At 38.0% G+C, this 24,252-nt stretch overlaps 2 protein-coding genes across 2 annotated transcripts in view; one reads left to right on the forward strand and one right to left on the reverse strand.

Moving 5' to 3' along the window:
* The window catches only part of LOC105459972 (proto-oncogene tyrosine-protein kinase receptor Ret), a 54,006-nt gene extending 35,694 nt beyond the window's left edge, over positions 1-18,312 (forward strand). Inside the window, exons 8-20 of the mRNA XM_011706372.1 lie at positions 105-202; positions 3,695-3,963; positions 4,610-4,792; positions 6,290-6,450; positions 7,018-7,233; positions 7,555-7,657; positions 9,313-9,481; positions 13,426-13,733; positions 14,620-14,821; positions 15,132-15,261; positions 16,133-16,334; positions 17,242-17,420; positions 17,676-18,312. Of these exons, the coding sequence (XP_011704674.1) occupies positions 105-202; positions 3,695-3,963; positions 4,610-4,792; positions 6,290-6,450; positions 7,018-7,233; positions 7,555-7,657; positions 9,313-9,481; positions 13,426-13,733; positions 14,620-14,821; positions 15,132-15,261; positions 16,133-16,334; positions 17,242-17,420; positions 17,676-18,082 (2,627 nt within the window). The 3' untranslated portion in view covers positions 18,083-18,312. The remainder of the gene's footprint in view (positions 1-104; positions 203-3,694; positions 3,964-4,609; positions 4,793-6,289; positions 6,451-7,017; positions 7,234-7,554; positions 7,658-9,312; positions 9,482-13,425; positions 13,734-14,619; positions 14,822-15,131; positions 15,262-16,132; positions 16,335-17,241; positions 17,421-17,675) is intronic.
* A 1,575-nt stretch (positions 18,313-19,887) lies between these two features.
* Positions 19,888-24,143, reverse strand: LOC105459973. The gene is made up of 9 exons (XM_011706374.1): positions 23,547-24,143; positions 22,500-22,560; positions 22,273-22,434; positions 21,919-22,152; positions 21,529-21,837; positions 21,341-21,445; positions 21,088-21,245; positions 20,435-20,840; positions 19,888-20,226 (listed from the first exon to the last, which is right to left on the reverse strand). The coding sequence occupies exons 1-9, from the start codon at positions 23,652-23,654 to the stop codon at positions 20,000-20,002; spliced, it is 1,770 nt and encodes a 589-aa protein (XP_011704676.1). The 5' UTR covers positions 23,655-24,143; the 3' UTR covers positions 19,888-19,999.
* Positions 24,144-24,252: the final 109 nt, after the last annotated feature.

A 24,252-nucleotide genomic window follows, 5' to 3' on the forward strand; every position in this document is an offset into this window, starting at 1 on the left:
TATTCTCATTTTGCATTCATATTTCGTTTCATATTTCATTCCATTTGATAAATGCCCGCTTGTACTTTTATTGTAACCGAGAACCCGTCTCGCGTATTTTTCAGAGATCTACACCAAGAAGACGCTGCTGCCGAAATCGCCGTATCGCGTAGTCCTTCAATTCACGGATGAATCGCTTCTCGCGGGATACGGGGCAAATACGGTGAGTTCAGTATCGATTCTACGTCACCGACACTCATTGACAAGCAACTTGAAGTACTTGCTCCATTTGCAATGTGTCAAAGGACAGTGGCCAAGTGACTTAAGAGCCGATTCCGAACGTGGTAGCATGTTAGATAGAGTAAAAGCCTAGTTCCTCAACTTTCTCCAGTGCACTTTAAAGATCGGAACACCCCAAAGTGCTTTCTGCCTCTATAATTTCTCTGATCTTATAGTTTAAACGCCTAGCAAGATTTTTTTATTTTATTTCTTCACGCGTATCCAAACAATTAGTTTGAAAATCAAAAAGTAAGATTTTTATTCATGGCAAGACAAATTCTAATATTAATCCAAATTATCGAAAAAATAATAATAGGAATAATTTTTGTTTGCTAAAATATTGATTTATTAAAAATTGACTGCATGCTGTATCGGGGAATCAAATCAGAGCTCTTCGTAATGCACTCATTCGTCGAAATGAACAAAGAGCACACGTGCAGCGTGCCATGCTGAGAATCTGTTGTTCGATTAAAAAAGTTCGCACCGATAAATTTCGCAATATCGGCAGAGGTCCCCGCGATATCTCACCGCCATATGTCATTTGTGAACGGCAAAACTCGAGGCCGAAAGTGCACCGTACTGATCTCATAACTTGCGGAGAGCCTGGTTTAATATACGAGAAGACCAAGACACCCATGATATCTCAGACTTAGATCTATGATCACTTCACGTGAAACGCGGAACTTTCATCCATGAAAGATTGTTCCCCACTCATTTACAGCAAGTACAAATCTCTCCAATAACTATAACTATTGAAATTTAAGTTTGGTTGTTAGAGCGAGATGAAATTGCAATATTAGAAATTTGTGCATAATTAAACAACTGTTAATCCTTTCAGAGGCAAAGCGCTCTTTTTCAGATAAAAGTACCTATTGATAATCTCTCTACCGAGATATCGAGATAACCTCTTAATTGTTAATTTCGAAACTAAATTGATTTACGACTCCACTCTCTCAAAGGCCGTATCCATATTTTCATAAATGCAAGCGTTCTCTCTTAAATGCAAATTTCCTTCCGTTTCTGTCGGGTCCACTTCCGATCGGCATGATACGACATCGATCCGGGTTTGTATCGAGGAAGTCGAAAGATAAGGACTCATTAATGGCCATTAGTCGTGCGCCTTGCATCCGTAATCCTCGCTTCGCCGTATAATCGGAGGCCATTAAACAATTAGGTGGTGAAATCTCGCCTTGTTAGAGGTTCCTTGGGGTGCGGCATTGATTTCGCGGAGGCGGCTAATCGCAGATTAAATACCCGCGTCCGCCATCTGAAATTGGCGTGTGGGTGTAAGTCACTTATTGCCGAGCTTTCGAATAATGCAATTCGTCGTTAACGCGTCGTCTCTGTCTCTCTCTCTCTCTCTCTCTCTCTCTCTCGATGTTTTTTTCCTGACAAACGTATGAACGATCTTTTCGGAAATTTTTCCGTCCCCGGAAAAAACACATTCGTTCAATCGAAATAATCTGACTGACTGCTGCGATGAAATTCACAAAGAAGCTCTCGAAATTGTGACACAAAGCGCAATATGCGCGAATAAACGCATTGTTCCGCATAGAATGCAATCTCCAAATATTTTGTCCCATCGTTTCCGCTAGATGGGAATGTTTAATCATTCACATCTAGTACAATTTGTAGTCGATTCATACAGAATACGTGACTAACGAGCAAAACAGTTTAAATCTTGATGAATTCAAAATTGCAAATTGCAAAGTTTTTTTGCAACATTTTTTTCTAATTTTCTAACGTAATAAATTTAATTGCAAAATTATTTAATATACAAATTAAGTGTACCACGTTAAAAACTAAAATAAAAATTCATTTTTAAAATTTGCATCAAGTAATTTTTGTTTCGATATTTTGACAGAAATATATGTAATGTTGAATAGTACGACAAAATTGTATTTATATTTTACTACAAATTGACAGATCGAGAAACATTTTTTTTGGCTTATCAATAATTATTAAATGTACTCTTGATACATATGTATATCGCTACTAATTATATGTTAAATTCCACTCGCGCGACAGTGCGAAACATGCATCACCCTGAATATATAATTGAAAAGAGGATAATGATTGTAGGAACGGTATGCGAAAGCGATAATAATCGGATGGCATTCGTTCTAATTCGAGCCGCGCTCGTCGTGCTCCTTTAATGGATACCCTATATCATCCGCGCCGCGCACGACTAGCTGCTTAAATTGAAACCACGCGAGAAAATAAATCTCGACGCCGATATCCAAGCGACCTCAGCGACCTGCTCTTGATTTAATATCCCGTGACCCTTAAATCAGGCCGTGTCTGTAGTATCGGCGATCCTCCTGGGTAATCATATCTTTCCTCGCGAAACGCGATATCCTAACGCTCTCTCAGTTAAATGCTGGTCTTCGGCCATGTAAACGCATCCTTCAAAATCACTCTCATTAAATATCCATTGGGAGTTCTTGGACTTTCTCTCACCCTTATTTCTGCTTAAACAAAAAATCGAAATATATTTCTCGATGTTTTATACCTTAAAGTCTAAAATATAATTTAAAAGAATCTTTTTTTTTGTGGGTAAAAGTGGCATGCTAGCACTATCGAATTGTAAACGAACTGAGATTAGAATTTATTCGCAGTTCCTACGCGGCGTTCAAGAAGAGATTGGTACGCGTTTAAGTGCCGAGGAGACTTTGCCCGCTATAACCATTCCATGAGTATACCAAGAAATGGACGATAAATTCTAATAAAGAGCGTCACGTAGCAATCGCACCTGCGGTGGTCTTTAATATTGATTTTTCGCGGTAAGATATCGCGGTTTGAGTTTCGTTCGAGATCCTTTCTAGCCGTGGAGAATCTTCCCAATCGTTTTTCATGTAACAATTTATCGCACGCCTCTGATAAAAGTTTTTAAAATAAATATAATTTTTAATATTGTAAAAGAAAAAGACTTTAATCAGTATTAAAAAAAAGTAATAAACATAATAATAATATATGATAAAAAACATATTAAAAAATTATATAGACATATATAAAGTTTACACATTAAAGTTACACAGAAATAAAGGAGGAGCTTATTCAGAGTATTTCAAAGCAATAATATTTCTTCTCGTTCGTTTTTAAGATTCTCACTCTGTGAACAAGCCAATCCTTCCTCCATCATTAATCATTATGTAAGCTCCTACTACAAGAAAAGCTTCCAGCTACACGAGTATTTCTACATCATTAAAAGAACATTTTAAACAATCAATACTCGCACAATAGCATTATAAAAAGTTTGATAAAAAAAATGAGATAACAAGTAAGTCAATTTAGTAGAAACGCGTAATAACTATAAAAAGTAAAAATAATTATAATACACGAGTATAAAAATAATGCGATAACAAGTAATTTTTCTCCCTTTAAAATTTTATTTGAACGTCAGGATTAACAATAATTCATATTTTCTTTTATTTAGGTGAATATCAGCATAACTTTCTCGGGACCGGTACACCAATCTTTAGCGACCTCAGCACCGCCAACTGTCGCGACGGTCTCGTATCCGACGAATGTGAAGATAGCCCGGATTTCGCCCAAATATCTACGCGTGGCGAAACCTATCGAGAAGCCGCATTCTTCGATTACTTTCGTCTTGAACGGTTCGAGTGCATTCAACGTCACCGAACATGACGGCATCATTTACGTCGCCGATGAAACTAAGCTACAATTCGAGCCCAGTCCCGTTCAGTAAGTCCGTTCGTCTCCTGTAAATGACCCAATGTCGTGCGCGAGTGAATTATTACCTGCAGTCAGATAGCCATTTCTGTGCAGGAAGAGCGAAATGTTATTAACGTTCGCAACTGTGTTTCTGATCTGCAGAACATAAATGCAATTACAATACCTTCCGTTGATCGATTTCCTATATTTAACAAAGTTATAATAATTATATATTGAAACGTGCCAGATACCTACTTCAAAACAAATTAGATCTCCAAGTACTTAACCAGACACGCGAGCACGACCTAAACAACGATTTTTCACGATTTATAAATACCTGTATTATATTCGTATTCTTGTCAGAAATAATCTTTCAGATATTTTTACTGAAAAATCGATAATTTAATAACAAAAAAATATAATGCCTTATATATTTAAAAATTTCTATTTGTTTCTTATTGCTTTAGGAATATATTTGCTGTGAGTCAGGATTTTGAAATTAATTTAATTGGACGCCGCAAAATTATAAGCCCGAAAAATAATGAGTCTATTGGCGTGAGAAGATTTATGTCTTGCGTCTCGATCACGTTAGGTCGATGAGTATCGACACTTTCCCCATCCAGACCAAACCTTCTTGTCGCACGAGCATAATACGGTATATCGATCTGTTCACCAGACTGAAATTAAAATGGATCAGAGCAGATGGTACCGCGATGCTCAAGACGCTGCGAGTGAATCTAGTCAACGTAACGAAGATTGTCCCGTGCGGACAATCGGCTCAAGAGAAGCGCTCATGCGCGAATGCGGAAACGCGCGAGGAATGCGAGAAGTCCTGCGGAATCGGCAGCGGAGTTCTCAGGTATGTATCATCTATTTTCCCACAAACTGAACGACTCCCCTTGAGCAATCATAATCCTTTCGGACGACAAATTCTGCGAAAGCCCTTACTAGGAATTTTGTTTCAAAGATCCAATGTAACAACGAACGATTGAAGTAATTTATAATTTTCTTTTGTAAATATAATAGTCACTGTTAGAACGATCGAATCGTGATTATATACGAGACAAAATAGCAATTATAGTAGATCCTATAACGTTAATTATTATTAGGATTATTATCGTTATATTACAATTCATTTTAATTGTTCGTCATTTGTAGATTATCACGTCTGCAGAACTTTTGTTGAGCAATTTTTCTTATTTTACGCGACAGGAACGTTCCCTTTAATTTCCAAGCGGTGTAAATCCATTACTAGTGAGTTTAACAACAGAAGCGCATTCCATAGAGACCTAGCTCGCGTTCCACAAATGTTGCATATCTTACTTTATAATTACACCACTGGAAAATGGCGCATAATCCCACTTGTTTCTACGTATCACAAATTTTACAAATGCTACTGTGCATTCAAAAAGACTATACTTGCACTTTATAAAAAGTTTAAAATAACATCTACATTGCTCAAGGAAAATTGTTAAAGCATATTTAGGTCATTACGCAATTAATAGGTTTCCAAATAATAGATACAATAGCCATTGTTTGAAAAATACTATTGATCGCGATGGCGATCCTTTATACACAGCAAATCTATTTGCTATTGAACATCCGCGCTATCATTGTGTTTCGGAATTGACGGTGATTTTCCACAAAGAAATAAATGGGGAGGCTAGGTCATTACTTTCGTTCTTTTTCTCGGAAGAACTTCACGTGGCACTGGGCACGATTTCATCGTAACGACTATTTCGGATGATAGCGCGTCCAGGTTTATGGCTTCTCCATTAGGTTCCACTTGACTCGCTTTCCGTGTCCCTCTTGATGATTATCGTTTTCTGGTGTAATAAGGTAAAAGATGTTAATCGACGGTTTAATTTTTTTATCATTCCTTTTGCTTTGTTAATAATAATAACGATTATTCTCTTCCGTATTTTGATTTGTTCCCTGTATTAAAGATGCTAATTTAGTATTGAAAGAATTGTCGTTTATTATTAAAATTGTTTAAAAAAATATACTTTTTTCAATATTTAATCTATTTACTACAAAATTTTTCCTTATCTATATTTTATATAATCTTTTTTCCCCAGTTAATTTTTACCAAATTAAATTTACATATTTCACTCTTCTGAATAAAGGATACTTTTTAAAGAAATATTAAATTTATTTTAGTCGGATCGATTTAGGATTAAATTTATGCCTAAGAATAAATTTGTTAAAATCTTCTTCTTATCGCTTAATACAGTATGATCCGTATAATGGAAGCTCCTAATAATTCTGAGAAAGTAGCTTGTAACACTTTATGTAAACCCCCCTTTCAGTATTATGTGTAATTATAAGAGGGCTTTAATAATGGATTTATGTGCAGCAAAGGCAGTTTCATCGGTCGATGCGTTTGGAGGAGCAACAACGCTTCTCAAATGTCGGAATATTATTCAACTTGTTCTCCGAATTTGTCGTACTGCCCGGACAACGAATGCGACGAACTGGAGCGCAGCAATCCGCACATATGTCCGCAAGACTGCGAATGTGAGTCGTATCTATTGTTTCGTCGATCGGATTAGTGCAGTAAAACCAGCCGCGTGTTAAAATGTCACTGTCACTTTCATCACTTTATCACTGAAAAATAAATGATCAAATAGCAAATTATTTACGACAATTGAAGCGTTTTATAAAAGAAAAAAAAGAAAAAATTTTTTAAAAGGACAAAATTCAAATTTTTTAAATTTCTAAATGTTTTTAAAACGTTTTTAAACTAAAAGTTGTGTTGTTAAAAATGGATCGAGTAGCAAATTATTTACGACAATTAAAGCATTTTTATAAAAAAAAGAGAAAAATTCTTTTTAAAAAGCTCTCTTTTAGATGTATGTAGAAAAAATACAAGCATATATATATAGGGTCGTGTTTTAGATCTTCAGTCGTGACACAGATACTTTCGGTTCTTTTCGTTCAAAAGCCTTCTATTTAAAAGGATTTCGCGTTGTCGTAGTAGTGTTCCGTCGAAAGGGCTTTAAAGGGCTATTGAAGAAGGATTTACTATACTCGTCCCCAAGAGGCACTCGATCGATCTGAGACTGGTTGTATTCGCGTTTTTAGCTGACGTTCTTCTCGCACACATGAACAGCAACGGCCGCGGCATAAAGAGCGGCCTGAATACCTGCACCTGCAACGATCTACTGAAATGCACCTGCGGGGTCGACTCCTTTTTGCATCAAGGAAATGACGTGCCCGGAACGACAAGGGAGGAACGACTGGCCACCGGAAAATTACGTAATCAGGGAAACGATGCTGTCGTGTCGGGCGCGCGCAAAGGTCGGTCATCGCATCTATTCGTCCTTTTCTCTTTCGTATATAGAAATTATATTGTGTGCCAGACGATATCAAATCGCGGAGAAGAGCCATTAACAGCCTAAGCGTAATTGTTGCATAAATATTTATAGAAGCACTGAATTTCGAAATTAAAAACTACGAAATATTTCAATCAAAGTTATCCAAACATTCCACTTTGAATGCTTTTGATTGAAAAAATAAAATTTATATGATCTTTTCTCTTAATATTGCGATTTTACATTACACTGCCTGTTTTTTACTCTATCGAGCAGTGTTAACCTTTGTCCTTTTACGCTTTTGCAGCGTCCAACGGACCGTGCGGCCCCACGTGCATGATGGGTGTCATTGGGGCTAGTTTGTTCGTGTTGATCGTGATTGTGGGGTCATTCATAACGTGGAGATATAGGTAACTGGCCAAAAAAATTAATTACACGAGATGACATAATTATTTGTTAATGCGATTTCGAAATTGTATACAGCATTGTAAAAAATATTTTAAGTAAGTCTTCTTCAGCACATAACTTTTGACAAGCTTTCTTTTACAAAAACAAAATATAAGTATGAATAAATTTATTATACATAATACTGATATATATATAGAGACAGATATATATATATATATTATATGTGTATATATGTCACATTATTTATTGGTAGGTTAAAGTTAAAATAGCATATAAAAGAATTAAGAGCTATTAAAGTTGCTTGGAGAAACTTGTAATACTATCACGATATAAGATTATAGTAGAACGTGACAATATCTTATTACAAGTCTTTTCGTCCGCACGGATCTTAAAAGGATTTGGTGAATTGCTTCTGGACCAGTGGTTTGTGCAGAGCTTATCAGCTTGAATCTTATGTTTACAAGGAATTAATGGCATTACTTGTAGTAACTGGGATTTATACGTGGTTTATTTAACCTCGGACAACTTTCTGAAGTTGTAAAACTTACATCAGATATAAAACGAAAATGTGAAAATTAATGCATATACATATATATTTATTAATATCAAAGTACAAAATGTCGAAGCGTCATTCCTAGAAGTAAAGCGCAGATAGCACAATGTGATAATCCATAAGATTTTGATTGTTATCTGCAAGATTAGTTTATTGCGTTTTAAAATCCGCAATCCGATATATCTTCCTTCACATTTTATATATATATTCTATATATAAAACTAGATTTTAAGTTTTACTTTGAAGTTTTATAACTTTTTGGCGCATATCAAAGAATTCATTGCAGGAATACAAATCGAGAGAATTTTTCACGAAAGGAAAGAATATATTTGTTTAACTTGTCCAGAAGTAAAGTTGAACTCGAAAGTTTCTCACAACGAGTGGAATTGCGAAAGTTTCAATGATATGCACGTTGCGATAGCACGTTTTTTTTTTACGTTCGCAGCTTTGCAATCGGTTACCTTTATTTTTATTCCTTTTATGAATTTTAAATATATTCTATTTGGTTATTTTATGTCAGAGTACGCGTTTTCATCATTTTTTTTTCTACAACAATTTTAAACTGAAAGAAAACCAAATCGAATATGTTTGAAAATTTGATATTCAACTTCCGCCAAGTAAATTTTTATCAAATTGGCGAGAGGTATTATGAACGCTAGCATATCTCTTGTATATGCAATTCAACCTCGCAAGTGTGCAAGCTATCTAAACTTTCGAATTTAGGTCAATGTCTAACAGAATTCCTCTCTCAGAGTAACTGGTGACCACAATGGAGTAACTTCCGCTAAGTTGCATTAATACATCTCGAAACGATCAAAACAAAAGGAGAAAAATTAAACGTACTTCATCTTATAGTAAAATACTTGTTGCAATTTCTTTTTAGTATTTTATTTTTTTTATAAAAAAAAACATATCAGTTTTACATTTTAATTCTATATAATCGTAATAATTACTATTGTATAAAAGGGTAAAGTAATTTACACTGCCATAATTGATAACGGCACAGTTAGCCCAGCTCCAATTATCCTATTTCACTCCACAAACCAAAATAGCTTCATGAGCCAACATAGCTCGTCTTCCGCATCGCGATGCTTTGCGTTCCAGAATGGCGGCGAAGGGCGCTCGACGGGAATGCAAACACAGGGTGGACGATGCGGCAAATGGTATTGGTATTTTGCCCTCCGACTACATCGATCGCGGCGATGGTCTCTTGATCGGCCTGGACACGTTCACGGCGGCGAATCGTCACCTATTGTTACCCAAAACATGCCCGGTAAGTAATCTTCTACTTCGTTCTGAATATTTACTGATATTATCCACTAGAAATGGAAGAACTTAGCATAAGAATGAGATAAACCTGATATTTATGGGCTTACTTTATACGTGCACTGAAAAATCTTCAATTGGTATAATTTTGTCGAAAGATTTTCGTATGTCATAAAATTTTTATTCCATATCATAAGAGTAAAGAGGTATATTTACGTTTGCGAAGAAAATATAAAATAAATATTTATTTGTGACGATAAAAGCACGACAATCGGTAAGATACATACTTTCATGTTTGTAACAATATCGAGGTCACTGAAATTATAACAGTTTGGTCCCCGATATATTATACTCTTGAATAGACGTTATCTAAGATATAGAGTCTGCAAAGTTGCAGAAACTTTCTTATTACTTTAACACCGGTGTTATCTAGCCGGCACACTTTCCAGCGAATGATGCGAGATGAAAAAGGCATTCTTTAATAGTTCTTGAATAATAATAAAATTATTCCGTAAGCCGCTTATGCTCAAATTATCGCGCCACGTTCTCTAAGCTAGTAAATTAATTTTACAATTCTGTTTGCAAGTAGACCTTCCGACATAACTCAACAAACATTTATATTAAAAAAGAAATTATAATTTAATATTGAAAATATTTATTTTTTAAATTAATAGATATTTAATATTTTATATTTCATGAATATAAAAGTGTTTCACTTTTCTACAAGTTTGCCTATGAAGCTGCATTTGTTGCGCTTGAAACAAAAGAAGAAAAGTACCAAAAGGGAAACGAAACGAACGGATCATATATCGTCAAACTTTTTCACATATGAATTCAAGAAGAATTCAAGAAGCTTCTCTTTTTCCTTTATTAACTTTTTTTCACGTGTATCATGAAATTTAATAAAACCAGTTTGCTCAATATCGGTGCGAATGGAGCGATCACAACTTCATCCCCACCAAAAAGTTTTGCGTGAGAGAAAATTTTATAACAGGAAAAATAAATTTCATACTTTTATTTATTTCTTTAATAACTTTCCTTCACGCGAAGGAAAAATCGTAAAAATTCCCTCGCCCGCTTTCCACAGCTGTGTCTACAACTGCGCAACACACGATCCGCAGACTTTTCCGTGCCGCGGTCGCCAGCCTGCACGTGATACGTTGTACGTGCGTGCTCGCGTGTTAGCGTGCATCCCCGTAATCCCGCAAGCGGCGTGCTAAAGCGCGTAAGCTCTTTCAGCTTTCCGCACGGAGTAGCGCGGAGACTTCAAGAGGGTTTCGGTTCTCAGAATCTAAGCGCGACTCGGAAACTCGGTCAACCTTCGGTAGTCTTCAAGTTCGCCCGGGATATTTATTTAGTAATGACGTTGCTTGCGCTCGATCGCCCGTCTCTTAGAAACGCGTTAAATCGCGGAAGACGCATTTCCACAAAGTAGATGTTGCGTATTCTCGGGGAGGAATTTCCCTTGGTCCAGGCTCTTAAAAGGACGTAACGCTCGAGCTGACTACTGATGAGGCAATAAGAAATCAGGATTGCCTCAATTTAAGGTTTAATCTAAAATTTTAAAGTCTTCTAAGAGTCTTGGATATCTTTGAGAGAACGTAGCACTTTGCAAATTTTGCAAATTATATTAGGGATCATGTGGAAGGAAGAAACTCATCAGCGTTTTATTATTTCTCAGAAGTATAATAGCCGACAGTTTCTCATCTTGTCGTTCTTCACATCGTTACTTTCCGATATCTCGGGCAATCGCGTGTTTCAATGCGCGCCTCTCGCGCCACGTGAATACCGCCCTCGGCACGTAGCGGCTCTGTAATTTACTTCGAACGCAATATGCAAAGGAATCTTATCTAACGTCTGCGTCTCACCCCCCTCCTCCCCCCCCCGATTGCGAAAACTTTTTAGCACCACTCGTATTTGCCTCGAGAGTTACACCGAAATTAAAGTTCGACTCGGCATCTCCCGCATCTCGGAACAATTCCTAACATTGTTTGACGTAATTAACATTGCTTGGGGTTATGAGGGTCACCAGAATTTTTCACAGAGGACTGTCAACATCTTCTTGAATTAAAATCTTCTTATTCCGTAAAAAAAAGTCTAGTTAATAATAAGAACTTTTCAACTGAATTCTTTCTTTCATCCCTTAAAGCGGAATGCAAATACATTTCGGTGCATCTCCTTCAAATACCACAAAAGCTCGGAATATGCAAATGAAAAATGCGGAACAAACATATCTCGTAAAATAATAAAATTTAATAAAATATAAAATATAAAATTTAATATAATGTACATGTTACACGCATAATTCAGTTCAGTATTTTCTTGTAATCAATTCTTATATTGAAAATTTTAATTAAGGAAATAATACTTATTACAAAAATTTTTTTCTGTTTTTCTTTGAATAAAATACGATAAACAAAAAGGTATGCAAGTGCATTCCGTTGCTTGGAGCGTCCACAATCGAATGAAAGAACACGATAAAAATATCAATGAAAAAAAGACAAGTAAAGCCGCGAGAAAAGAATTCACGATATTTCTATTCTTTGCGAGGCGTGTTCCTGAAGCGACACTAGCGAGATAAAGTCACTTTTATTCAATAAAGTCGAAACGAAGTCGGATCGACTTTAACATGACGTGTGCGGCTCAGTGAACAGTGGGTTTACCGGGTAAACCTTTTCGTGACGTACACGCGAATTCATCGAGAGCACTTTTACGTCATATAAATCATATATTTCGTTATCAAACTTTAGACTAGAGATGATTTTATAACTAGACTCTGATCGGAGAGCAAATTAATCTGCTTCAATTAACAATTTAATTCTCCCGCTTAAAATAGACTCTACACAACTTTGTCTGCTAAATTGCTTATTCGCAATAAAGCCTAATCATATTAGCTTCTTGTTTACGACAAACATGATATACTTAATAATCTCATTTTAAAATTGCTAAATTGAAAAGGCCGCAACTAAAATCATGTTATTTTACAGCAATACGCTCTTCGAGAGTTTTCATCACTTTCATATAAAAAATAGATGCGAATCCTTCGAAGAAAATTCTTCGGAGATGACAACAGTAACGCGGTGATATTGTTGTGAATATCTCGGAATTGGCACGTTACAAAATTTATACATCGATAGTGCATCGGATTGCATCCCTTTCCGAAAAAGTTCTGTCATACTGCTGAGAGAAGAGTCTCCTAAGATCAATTCTTTACAAAACAAAGTGGAATGTAAAGAAAATAATAAAATATCCATTTCGCCGTATTTCTTAAGCACGATCTTTTTCAACGATTTATGTCGCGTTTATTGATTAAAATTAATCTCTATAATCATTGGACATGAATTATTTGGCAATCTTGTAACAAAATTCTCCGTGGATAATACTAATTCAAAGTGACTGCTAATTTGTGGAGGTATTTCTCATTAGTTACGTGATCCTATTATCATTCTTGAACCGTCGTTTAATTGGGTATCCGCTCGCGTCCTTTACTAAGCAACTCGTGCGAAGTAATGCCGAACAGATATCGTCTGACACGAACGTGGAAACACGTACCGTCGAGGCGTAACGCCGGATTAGAGAGAGTAAAGCTCTTATCGTAACAAGCTCGAAAGGATTTATTAATCGGTACTCGCATACGCCGTCTTCGTGTTCGGGATTTCTCGAATTGTTCTACACGCATTCCAAAGAAAACAAATTCTGAAAATTGGAATTTAAAACAAAACTAAGCAAAGATAATAATAATCTAGCATTACGTGTGTAATTTAAATGTAAATAGGTCGAGCTTACTAAGCATAAATGTCTAAAGATAATATCGAAATATTAGCTCAATGATTAAAAATTACTCTACGACTTCCAGAAAAGAAATTAAAGTTGTTGTTAGTCGAGTTTGCGGTAAATTATAAAATTGATTACGAGCGTGTTTAATTTGTGAATTTTCATGTGGAATTTCAGCCGGATCCAAAGTGGGAATTTCCACGATCGCTCCTGAAGATCGAGCAGGTGCTGGGCGAGGGCGAGTTCGGGCGCGTTTTGCGCGCCAAGGCTATGAACATCGGCGGAATTCCCGGTCCCACGACCGTCGCGGTGAAGACCCTGAAGGAGGACGCGTGTGCCTCCGAACTGACGGATCTGCTGTCCGAATATCAGCTGCTGAAGGAGGCACAGCATCCGAACGTGATTCGGCTGCTGGGCGCTTGCACGACACCGCCGGGCGCGCCTGTCTATCTCATCATCGAATTCGCCGAATTCGGCTCCTTACGGTAAGTGCGCGCCGTGATATATATTCGACCGTCGCTGTCCTGATCGCTATTTATGACCTTTCCGTTTCACGAACTTCTGGCCTTATTGATAAAAGTCCTGCTAAGTACGTCAGCTGGAAGCGAATCGATGCGATTCATGCGTCATGCCTGTCGAAAGTGGCTTTAACTTACGTGTAGATAGCTTTATCTTTTGTCATGTGATAAAAAACACGCAATCTTCCAACAAGGTTAAATTAGAGATTCTTGTATATTTTATCATTTCTTATATTTACAGATTTTCTATTTTTAAAATATTTAATAGATATATGACTATATATAATTTATAACAAGTACATAACTATAAGTGTACATGATAAATAATACTTTGAAGAATCTCTGGTAACGGACTTAGATAAAGGTATTATTTCGGAAAGTTAAAGGGAAAATTTTCTCTTTTGTTAAGTGTAAAAAAAAAGAATAAATAGCGCGTGAATATAATACTTGGTATTCGTAGTTCGGTATTTTCATTATCCCGTTATAGTCGAGAGAGATAACATCACAAGTCGAGCAGTTTTATCTTCTATTTATGCCAACAATGCTTCCATATACATGTCTAAATGAATGACATTGCACAACGCGACCGACTTGCAAACGCGGAAATAACTCCAGGAATTTACCGCGATGCGGAATTCCGCCGCGTGGAATTCCCGCCACCGCCGCGCGCCGGCGGCGGTACAACAACCTTTGCGAAACCAGTTGCTCCCGGTAATTAAATTTTTCCGCGGATACGATGCACATGCCGGGCGATCCATCGCCATCCATGTTTCTCAGGAACGGACGGATTATTGACCACCAATTTCTCGGTTAACCCTCGCGGTTTATAGGATAAATTTACACGAAATTTCAGTAACTATCTGAGGCGCAGCCGGCACTTGGAATCGGAGAGCAGAACACCCGCACCGACGTCTCTGCTTTCCACTTCGCCGATCAACGTCAGCGAGGAGTCGCAGTGCAGCGATAATGCATTGAACTATACCATAACACCGCGCGATATTCTCTCGTTCGCCTGGCAAATAAGCAAAGGGATGGCGTATCTCGCTGATATCAAGGTACGATAATGCCGTTTCGAAGTATCCGTCAAATTAGCTAGAATTTTGTTTCCAAATTATTAGACTCACTATTTACAAAATATCTAATTTAGTGTTTAAAATATTTTAATAGAGTAAATTGAAAATCGGTAACCGAATCCTGGGAGTATTCAAATTGACTTTCCTCGAAACTTAGTTAATGAAATTTAAGAGCGTGCGATTGCAATTCTCCCTGCAATTCTCCGGAAGATAACGCGAAAGTCGTGAAGTGTCTCGCAACTCGATTCGGTCAAGTCATTAGCAATTAATCAAAGTTTCCTCCGCACTGCAGTTGGTGCATCGAGATCTCGCGGCGAGGAATGTTTTGCTCGCGACCGGCAAGGTCTGCAAGATCTCGGACTTTGGTCTAACTCGTGATGTATACGAGGACGATGCGTATTTGAAGCGAAGCAAGGGACGAGGTAAGATAGACCACTAATTAATAATCTGCACTCCAATTCGAAACTTACAGACTTCTCGTTACATCTTCCCATCGTTGAAGTGTAACATAGCAAATTATAGCATCATATTTTAAATCAAACTATTTAGATCAACATAAATAATGCAATCAACGACCGAAAACGAGCGGTGTTAAATACTTTATTCTTCAATTTTCTAACATAAACCGTAGCGATTACGTGAAACGATCAATAAGTAATAATAATCAACGGCCAAATACGAGCAATTCAGTGGTGTTAAATACTTTATTCTTCAATTTTCTAACATAAACCGTAACGATTACGTGAAACGATCAATAAGTAATAATAATCAACGGCCAAATACGAGCAATTCAGTGGTGTTAAATACCTTATTCTTTAATTTTCTAACATAAACCGTAACAATTACGTAAAACGATCATTACGGTTTATGTTAGAAAATTGAAGAATAAAATATTTAACACCACTGATATGCTCGTCTTTGGCTGTTGATTATTATTACTTATTGTATTACAATAACGAGCGGGTTATAATTAATATAAATAATACAATTTACAGATATACGCAAAAATATCAAATAAATCTAACGAATTGTAATCTTATTTAATGACAAGGATAAATATAAGTTAATCGGAACAAAAAGTGTCGTAATTCAGCATTGAGAAGTGCAACATTGCGAGCCGCGAACAATATTTTAGCAAGTTTAATACTAACGATCCTAATTCAACCACGACGTGGTAAGCCGGTCGTAACTCTTTCGAGCGGGATTCACGCGAAAAAACACCTTTAATGACTCGCACGAGCCCGACTAGCTGTTACTTCGCGTTATCCAAGGTTTTACGGTTCGTGCCCGTAGTGCCCGTAAAATGGATGGCGCCGGAATCCCTGGCCGACCATGTGTATACCAGCAAATCGGACGTTTGGAGCTTCGGCGTGCTCCTGTGGGAGTTGATCACGTTAGGAGCCTCCCCGTATCCTGGAGTGGACGTGCATAATCTCTACAATCTACTCAAGGCCGGCTACCGTATGGAGAGGCCGTGTAATTGCTCGCAACAATTGTAAGTGCTTAACACAATCGCTTTATCCTCTTGAGTGATTGCAGCATCTGACATTCATTAATCTTAAGAATCATCAATCTTAAACTCACTTTAAGAGAAATCCAGTTTCATTTATTAAATGAAATACGCCTCTTATGATTATATCTTGCATGAAAATTGTTTCTGCTACTCGTCTTCATACATACCGTCATACAACATAACTCAATTCTCTTCATTATTGTTGTTGTATATAAAAATTATTCTTTATATTATTACCTTCTTCCTGCATTCTTATTCCTCATAATTATCTTTTTAGAAAATTATAATTTACGTTTCTTTAGAACTAAGCTTTTCCCGAGTTCTAATTGAAAGTTAACTCAGCTGACTAACCAACGCTGATAAAATCAAAGGGCCTAGGACTGCGTGTAACCGTTACTTATGCGATATTCATAATTACGGAGAGACTCGTGCGTAATTATCACAGGGAGTTCATGATTACAGTAGCGTGACTTCGTATCACATGTGAAACATTCATCTTCTGTGAAGATTAGATCGCTGTACTGCGAAGTCAACCTCAGTACACACACGCTGCGTATATATATTACTAAATTAATGACGTAGTAGTAAAACCTGTGATGTAATGGAAAGTAATAAACAGAAAAGGATCGAACCTTCGAACGTGACGTGAACGCACTCTTTTCAATTAAACTATTGCCAAACCTATACCCTTGAAAAAGCGCTGGAGCAGTGCCAGTAGTTAAAATAAAGTAGGTTAACTATTTCAGCTCGTCGTAAAGCTCGTCGTCGTAAAAGTATACATCCTCTCTCGCGCGCGAGCGTGCAAGCGGAAGAAGAATGTCATTTCCTAGCTTTTATAACTTCTGTGGAAACATCTTCGATTCGATTGTAATGAATGATATTTTTTCAGATATAAGTTGATGGTGTCCTGTTGGCATCAAGAGCCCAGCATGCGACCGTCGTTCAAGGAGCTAACCAGCTACTGGGAACGCATGCTCGAGGATGGTGTCGAGTATCTCGATCTTAATCCACGAACCGTCCATAATCAAGCCTACTTTGTGTCTCTGCAGGCTCTGGACAGCGCGAGTGGTAAGTAAAATAAATCGATTTAAAATACCGCCGTCTATAAATGATTGCTGTCACCATTAATATTTTTAATTATTTTTAATATCACTAATTTACAGGAAAGAAATTTCTGGAGATTTGAACGGTTTCAAATTATTTTCAAATGTCACTTCTTTGGACTCCATTCGATAATCATCGATCGTTTAACGATTTTAAATAATACGATATGCAATAATTTCGAGTTATTTTTAAAGTTCTCGTTAAAAAAATCTTTTGCAGGTTCCGATAACGATCAGGTGGACAACGGGAAAGTCAACGGGACTTTGAGGACAGACCTCAACTACCTCGGCCGAATATCCTCCGAGCCCGTCACCAAGTGCGACAAGGTGGACAAGCTGCAGGCGTTCTGGCAGCCGTCCATAGCGTCCTTCCCCGAGGAACCCATGATGAAGTCGCCTTACATAAACGAACGGCCCGCGAGCTTGAACGCCAATCATTACGAAAGCCCGATAAAGCTGAGGAACACCAGCGTGACCAGCAACAGCGAGAACGATCTGAGAACACCCCCCAACGAACGTCCCCAGTCTTACATCGACATGCAGGGGAAGAAGTCAGAGATGGAGACGGAGGACCTCTTGGTGTTTGGGAGCATGGACGATAAGACTGACAATAACGTGACGAATTGATCATAATCTCACGTTTAACATTTGACAAATGAGAAAAAAATCCAAAATGAGAAAACACGTCAGTTTTCTGAATCTCGACGAGTTTTCGTTGTCTTGGGGCGGATGAAAGAAAGTAAAGGTAACCGATTGAGGGAACAATTGTCGATCGCAAATTATGCGAGAAAGAGAAGAATATTTATTTAAGGGGAGGAAGTGTGAGAGAAAGAGAGAAAATCTGTGTGATAGAGCAATTGAAAGCGAATGATACGCATGGGGATGAGAAGCGCCATTTTTTTATGGCAATTTACAGATGACATGTTAATGTGCTGGACGAATGAAAATTTGCATTTGTAAAAACAAATATTAACTCCGTGGAGTTGAACAAGTCGCGATTTCAATTATATCGCGGGAAGAATTTCTGAAAGAATTCTTGATCGAATAAAACGCTCTCGTAGGAAGTTAGGAGTAATAAACTATATTGCGCAAAATGATTGCTATTACCAAATATAAATTAATAATTAATTTGCCGTTTTTATGTACTTAAAGTCGTATACGGTTGTCCGTTATTGGTAAAGCCGCTTTTAATACTATTAATAATAATAGTTACGCATTATAATCATTCGTGCGATTTCTTTAAAAAAAGGATCATTGTATTTTCAGCATTTAAAAATTTTCTGTGCGTCACACCACCGCAATCGTGATGAAGTTTGAGAATAGTTGCTCATTGAGAACATCCAAGCTTCTCAAACTAAGGGCCATAAGTTGTTTCCTAGCTAGCGTTAGCGGTTTCTGTTACAAGTACAAGCTTGAAATGGTGCAAATAAGTGAGAAACGTTTTCACAGTTAATTTTAAAAATTTCACCCGAGGCGTATTTTTACGAGCGATATTAACCGTTCGTTAACTTGAGAAGTTGCAGATTTGGTCTTCCATCAAATCTTTCTTGATAGATAAATCCGTGGTTGTGAAGTTGTACGGCACCTTAATTCAATTTCAAACTTAATCGTCACGCTTCCTTTCGAGACGAGATATACTTTCTATTGTCGCACTGTAATAGCTTTTGTGGCTTTTGCGTGTCCGACACAACGAAGCAGCAAATCGCACGCAGATCGAGGTGACACGACCGAGGCGTAAGAGTAGTATTTTTTACCGAGACGCGTATGCGCGTGTGGGCTCCGGTTGGCGCGACGTCATATCCGAAGAAGACTGTGTTTCGCCGTACCTCACTGGGAACGCAATTGTCCCTTTTGTATTTACGTATATAAGATGCAACATTCCACCCACGATTAGCCTAGTTATTTGTCGTGCGGGTTCTATAAACACGACTGCGTATGATTTCGACTAGTATACCACGTTCGATGTTTTCCTGTTTCCTTTTTAAATAAACTCTTTCCGGGGCATTAACGACAACGACTTGGAGCACGCGCGTTACGAGCCGATTAATATTGTGCCATATTATTTTCTTGTAACTAATATATCACAAAAACATATAAAAGACGTATCCAAATGGAGTTATTTCCTCTTACTAATTTTACCTGATTCACTTGTCCTCCTGTCGCAATGGTCATTTTCTCAAAGTAAAAAAAATGTTGGAGAAAAATAATTTAAAAATTGAGAAGAAAAAAGAGGCATAAGGATGAAAAAAAATTCTATATTATTATAGTCAGGTATTGTGAAAATTTTTTAACGTTTTTGTTTTATATTTAAAAAAATAAAAATCATGATAATTATATATAACAAGAGAATTTTTTTATCTAATTGCAATGTAATGTTATATATATTTATATACGAGTTTTAGGATGCAGAAGCGGCGGATAAACCGAAGAAATTTATAGAAAATTCTTTTATTCTAATTAAGTATAATCGCATACAAAATCCATTGATAAGAAAATGATAAGAAAATAATCTACGGATCATTCATATACACATATAAAAAAAAATCACAAGTTTAACTTATCTATGCGAAATTCACAATCGTTTCTCGTGGAATTAGCGACGAAGGTCTTCTCTTCGTCAATCTCACCAAGTAGATTCAGCTCGTCGATACGTGTCGTGAAAGACTGAGGTATGACATCGCTGTCCGGCGTGCCGGGCCTACGGATCTCGATTGGTCGTTCGGCATCACATTTTGCAGTCTCTCGTACGACGATCGGTGGTAACAAATCGTCTAAAGAAAATTTAGTATGCCTAAGATAAAATTACTGATACAATAGTAATAAAATACTGGTTTCATCGAGTACAAGAAAAAAAAAAATAAAACGTGCACAACAATCAGTCACGTCTGATATAGGAATTGTGCGCGGAAGAGAATGAAGCGATAGCAAGGTGTTGCTACGGCAACAAAATCGAGTATCGACCGCGATAACGCCACTCACCGGTCTCCTCGGTGTTCTTCATCGCGCTGGCGGCCTCGTCCTCGGATATCTTCGCCGTAGCGAATCTGATGCTCTCCAGCAGCTCCTCGCTCGACGACCCGTAGAATCCCAGGCATACGATACCGTGAATCCTCTTTACGAGCCTCGTCAGATCCTCGGGTATGCGAAACTTCTTGAAGAGCCGCGCCTCCTCCGGTATGTGATCCGGCTTGCAGTACGGCAGGTGTATCGCGTAGTACCTCTTGTTTCTCCGCGGATAATTCTCCTTCAGCAGTCGCAACAGGTGGTTGTCTACGTTTCGATAAACGATCGTCGCGTCAGACTTCGCGAACGTCGGCGGCGGGGACGTTGCTACCAGCACAACATCCGCGGCTTGAAATGCGGTATTGCACCAGAGTCCTGGATCCTGCGATCACGTTACACGATTATCTCTGAATTCCCGTTGAACGTCGCGTCCGTAGAAATTATTAAATAAAATTATTAAATCAATTTTATTACCAGTTAAATCAGTTATTAAATCACGTATTATTAAAGCGCCGAGATACGACCGTTTCCTGATAAATCAATTAAGCTCGTGCTAATCGAATTGTGCGTATCTTTATCCCTTCGACGGGCAGTCGCCGTAATATTATATCATCGATTTGATTACTCACTTTACTGGCGGTTTCCGCAATGTCAAACACGTCGATCATGGCATTGATATGACAGTATCGCAGATATTTTGTAAACTCTGCCATTACGTTCACGTGCGACGGATGCGTCGGCGAGTACACCACCAAGCAGTTCGGCTTCATCGCCATTCTCTTTAAGACTATATTTATAAAAAAAAAAAGGAAAAAAAATTATTTATCGAAGCAAACGAGTCGGATATATTCACGAAGGAAAAAAAATTTATAAAATTCTCACCCCTCTTTCTATAGAGCTTAAACACGTGGTACAGCGCGTACAGTAGTACAGGTGGTATCCATATTAAGCTGATTATCATAATTAACAGTTGATGAGACGCGTGTTCTGTGAGAAATTATAAGGAAATGAGAAAAAAAAGAAGGGGACAAAAGGGACAAGAAAATTTCGAATGTTAAATCGCAATTTACTCATGTCTATGTAGGGCGACGTGCTGTTCGCGCATCCGTGCTCGCCGCAGTCGGGATGCAAGGCCGCGACATTGACGTAGTAGACGCCGTCCGGCGCCGAGAAGTTGTGCCGCGCGTGCCCGCGGTCTCGGTTCGCGGGGATGATCGCGGTAGCGATCGTTGACTTCGTGTCGTTGTGAATCAGCCACGCCTTGTACTCCGTCACGTTGTACGTCGGCGGGAGCGGTTGTATGTACAACACCGCGTTCGACGGATCCGACACATCGATGTACACGAAGGGCGTGAACGTCTGGACCTGGGCGCTATCCTCTGCAGGAAGAAATTGGCGGACAATCGTTATACGAGGAACGCGAAGTCGCGGGACGAAGGGAGAATAAACGAGAGTCTCACCGATAAGTTCGTGCTGCGGCACGTGGAACACGTATTTTCTGCTGTACACGAAATTCTTCCCGATCGCGAGATACTCCAAACAGTACGGATAGCCCTCGTACGAAGCGTCGGAGAACGGGCACGACACGTAAAAGTCTTTGGGCGTAGGATGGCTGGCGTTCCCGTGTAACAACTCTACGTGCCTGCACGCGTTCTCGTCGTTCTTGATGATATTCTGATAACGCGTGATTAACCCTGATTTGACACAAACAAATCTTTAATGTATACGGTAAAACGAGAGATATTGAAGATATACTTGTTTTGAGCGCGTGTTAAATATCACGAGCGCTTGATGTCTAGAGAGCAGTCCCTTACTATGAAAATTGACATCCGAAATCGATAAGTTGAACGCAGTCACCCTCTGGGAATCATCCGATTCTTTCAAGTCATTTTTCACATACGCGTGTAATGTGAAAATTGCGGTGCCATCTCGCTTGTATAATTTTCCGGTATCCTCAAATTTTAGCTTTGCGCAACCTGAAAAGTCGTGAGGTATTTAATGAATCTGAGAGATATTTTCCCAAATTATATTGTCTTCCTACCTTCCCCTCTTTGTACTGGCGTTAATATACATTGGAAACCCGGTGTTGGTATCAGGTGAGTCTAAAAAAAAATAATAATAAATAAATTTATTGTGTGGGTAAGAAGGCTTGTAATTGGCTTGTTTGCATGTGATAATTAGTCGACTCAAGGCGAAGAAAAAGATTGTACCAATCGAATGACACAGAGCTAAATATAAACTTTTATTCAGCTTTTATCATCAATCACTTACATAATGCAAAAAAAGTAGTATTTTATTATTTATCAATTCTTGTTATCTACATATCTGCCCACAATCATACGTAAAACGATAATTGAAGTTAACGTTGATCGTATCCATATAACCTTTTTTACGGGAGTTACAGGGTGTTCCACTGGGCTCGTGCCCATTATTTTTTAATCGCAGAATCTAATTAATTTGAAATTTTTGGCTGATAGCAACTTTTAAATTTTTAGCATTATATTTTTTCGTGATTAAACTTCAAAAATTAGAATTTTATTAACAACTCTACCTAAAAATTAGCTGATAAATTTTTAATTTTGCAATTAATTTGACTCCCTAAAATTTAGTTTGCAGCAGGCAAACAATTCAGTTAGTTTCTTTTTCATTTTCTTATAACTCGAAAATTATCGATATGATCGATATTTTCTTATAAAAAAAATCATATCTAATTTTCAAAAATTATTGTTAAAAAATAATATGAAAGAAAAGGAACACCCTGTATATACAATACAACCTGTTGTTATTATACACATTATATACGTTACTTCAAAGATAACTATAATGACAATATCTGAAGCTATACATTAGAGAAAATAATTCTAGTTATAAAATGATAAGAAAAGTGTCTTTGAGAGAGAAAGAGAGAAATTAATAATAAAGTTTATAATGATTAATAAATTAATCTGCAAATCAACGTGCGAAAAAAGCACATGATCCTCGGGACACCCTGTACACACGATGTCGATGTGAGAGACACTTCGAAATAACTCGGAGCTTCGTCTGTTTACTTGGAGTAAACAGATGATCGGAACGAAGTGACACTTACCAAATTCTGACAGTAGTCTGGATAACAATGCGAGGCCGAGACGCGTGTTCCAATCAAGGAACACAGGACGACCGCGGCGAGAAAGCCGCTGCGAATTGTCTCTCGCATTCTTCTTGGGTTATTGTCCGCTCACTCGGTGCGCAACATTCGTTGGACGGCACGTGTCACCGACCTCGACATGTCAACCTCGCGCGGCGCGAATCACGACGGTAATTCGAACGTTCTCATCGCGCGGCGGCAATTAACATCCCACAGTTCCAAATCGCACGCGCTCCACGCCTCCGCAGTCGAACGACGCAAAATACTGCACGCGACCGCGTCAACGATCACTTCCGTCGGACGCGAGCCGTTGCGAACTGCGCGTCGACGCCAGGAAGGCTCTACTGGGAATGTCAGGCACTGCTTGCATTGCTTCTCGTCGACAAGAACGGTCTCTACAAGGATCGATGACTCGAGTCATTCGATTGAATCATGCGGCAGTTGCTGCGTCAAACGGTTGACTCAAAAGCCGACCGACGAAATGACACTTCTTGAAATTATGTATTTTTAGCACGCAAATATAGCGCAAACAAAAACCTAATTGTGGAGAGGAAGATAATTTTCCTGATATTTTGATAAGATAAAGAATAACAAAAGTGTGTTAAAACGATATCGATTTTTCAACTGCGGAAATTAAACGTGAGATATAATTGGAGTAAGACAAAAG

This window comes from Wasmannia auropunctata, unplaced genomic scaffold (genome assembly GCF_000956235.1).
Source record: "Wasmannia auropunctata unplaced genomic scaffold, wasmannia.A_1.0 LD333485.1, whole genome shotgun sequence".
NCBI classification, from domain to species: Eukaryota; Metazoa; Arthropoda; class Insecta; order Hymenoptera; family Formicidae; genus Wasmannia; species Wasmannia auropunctata.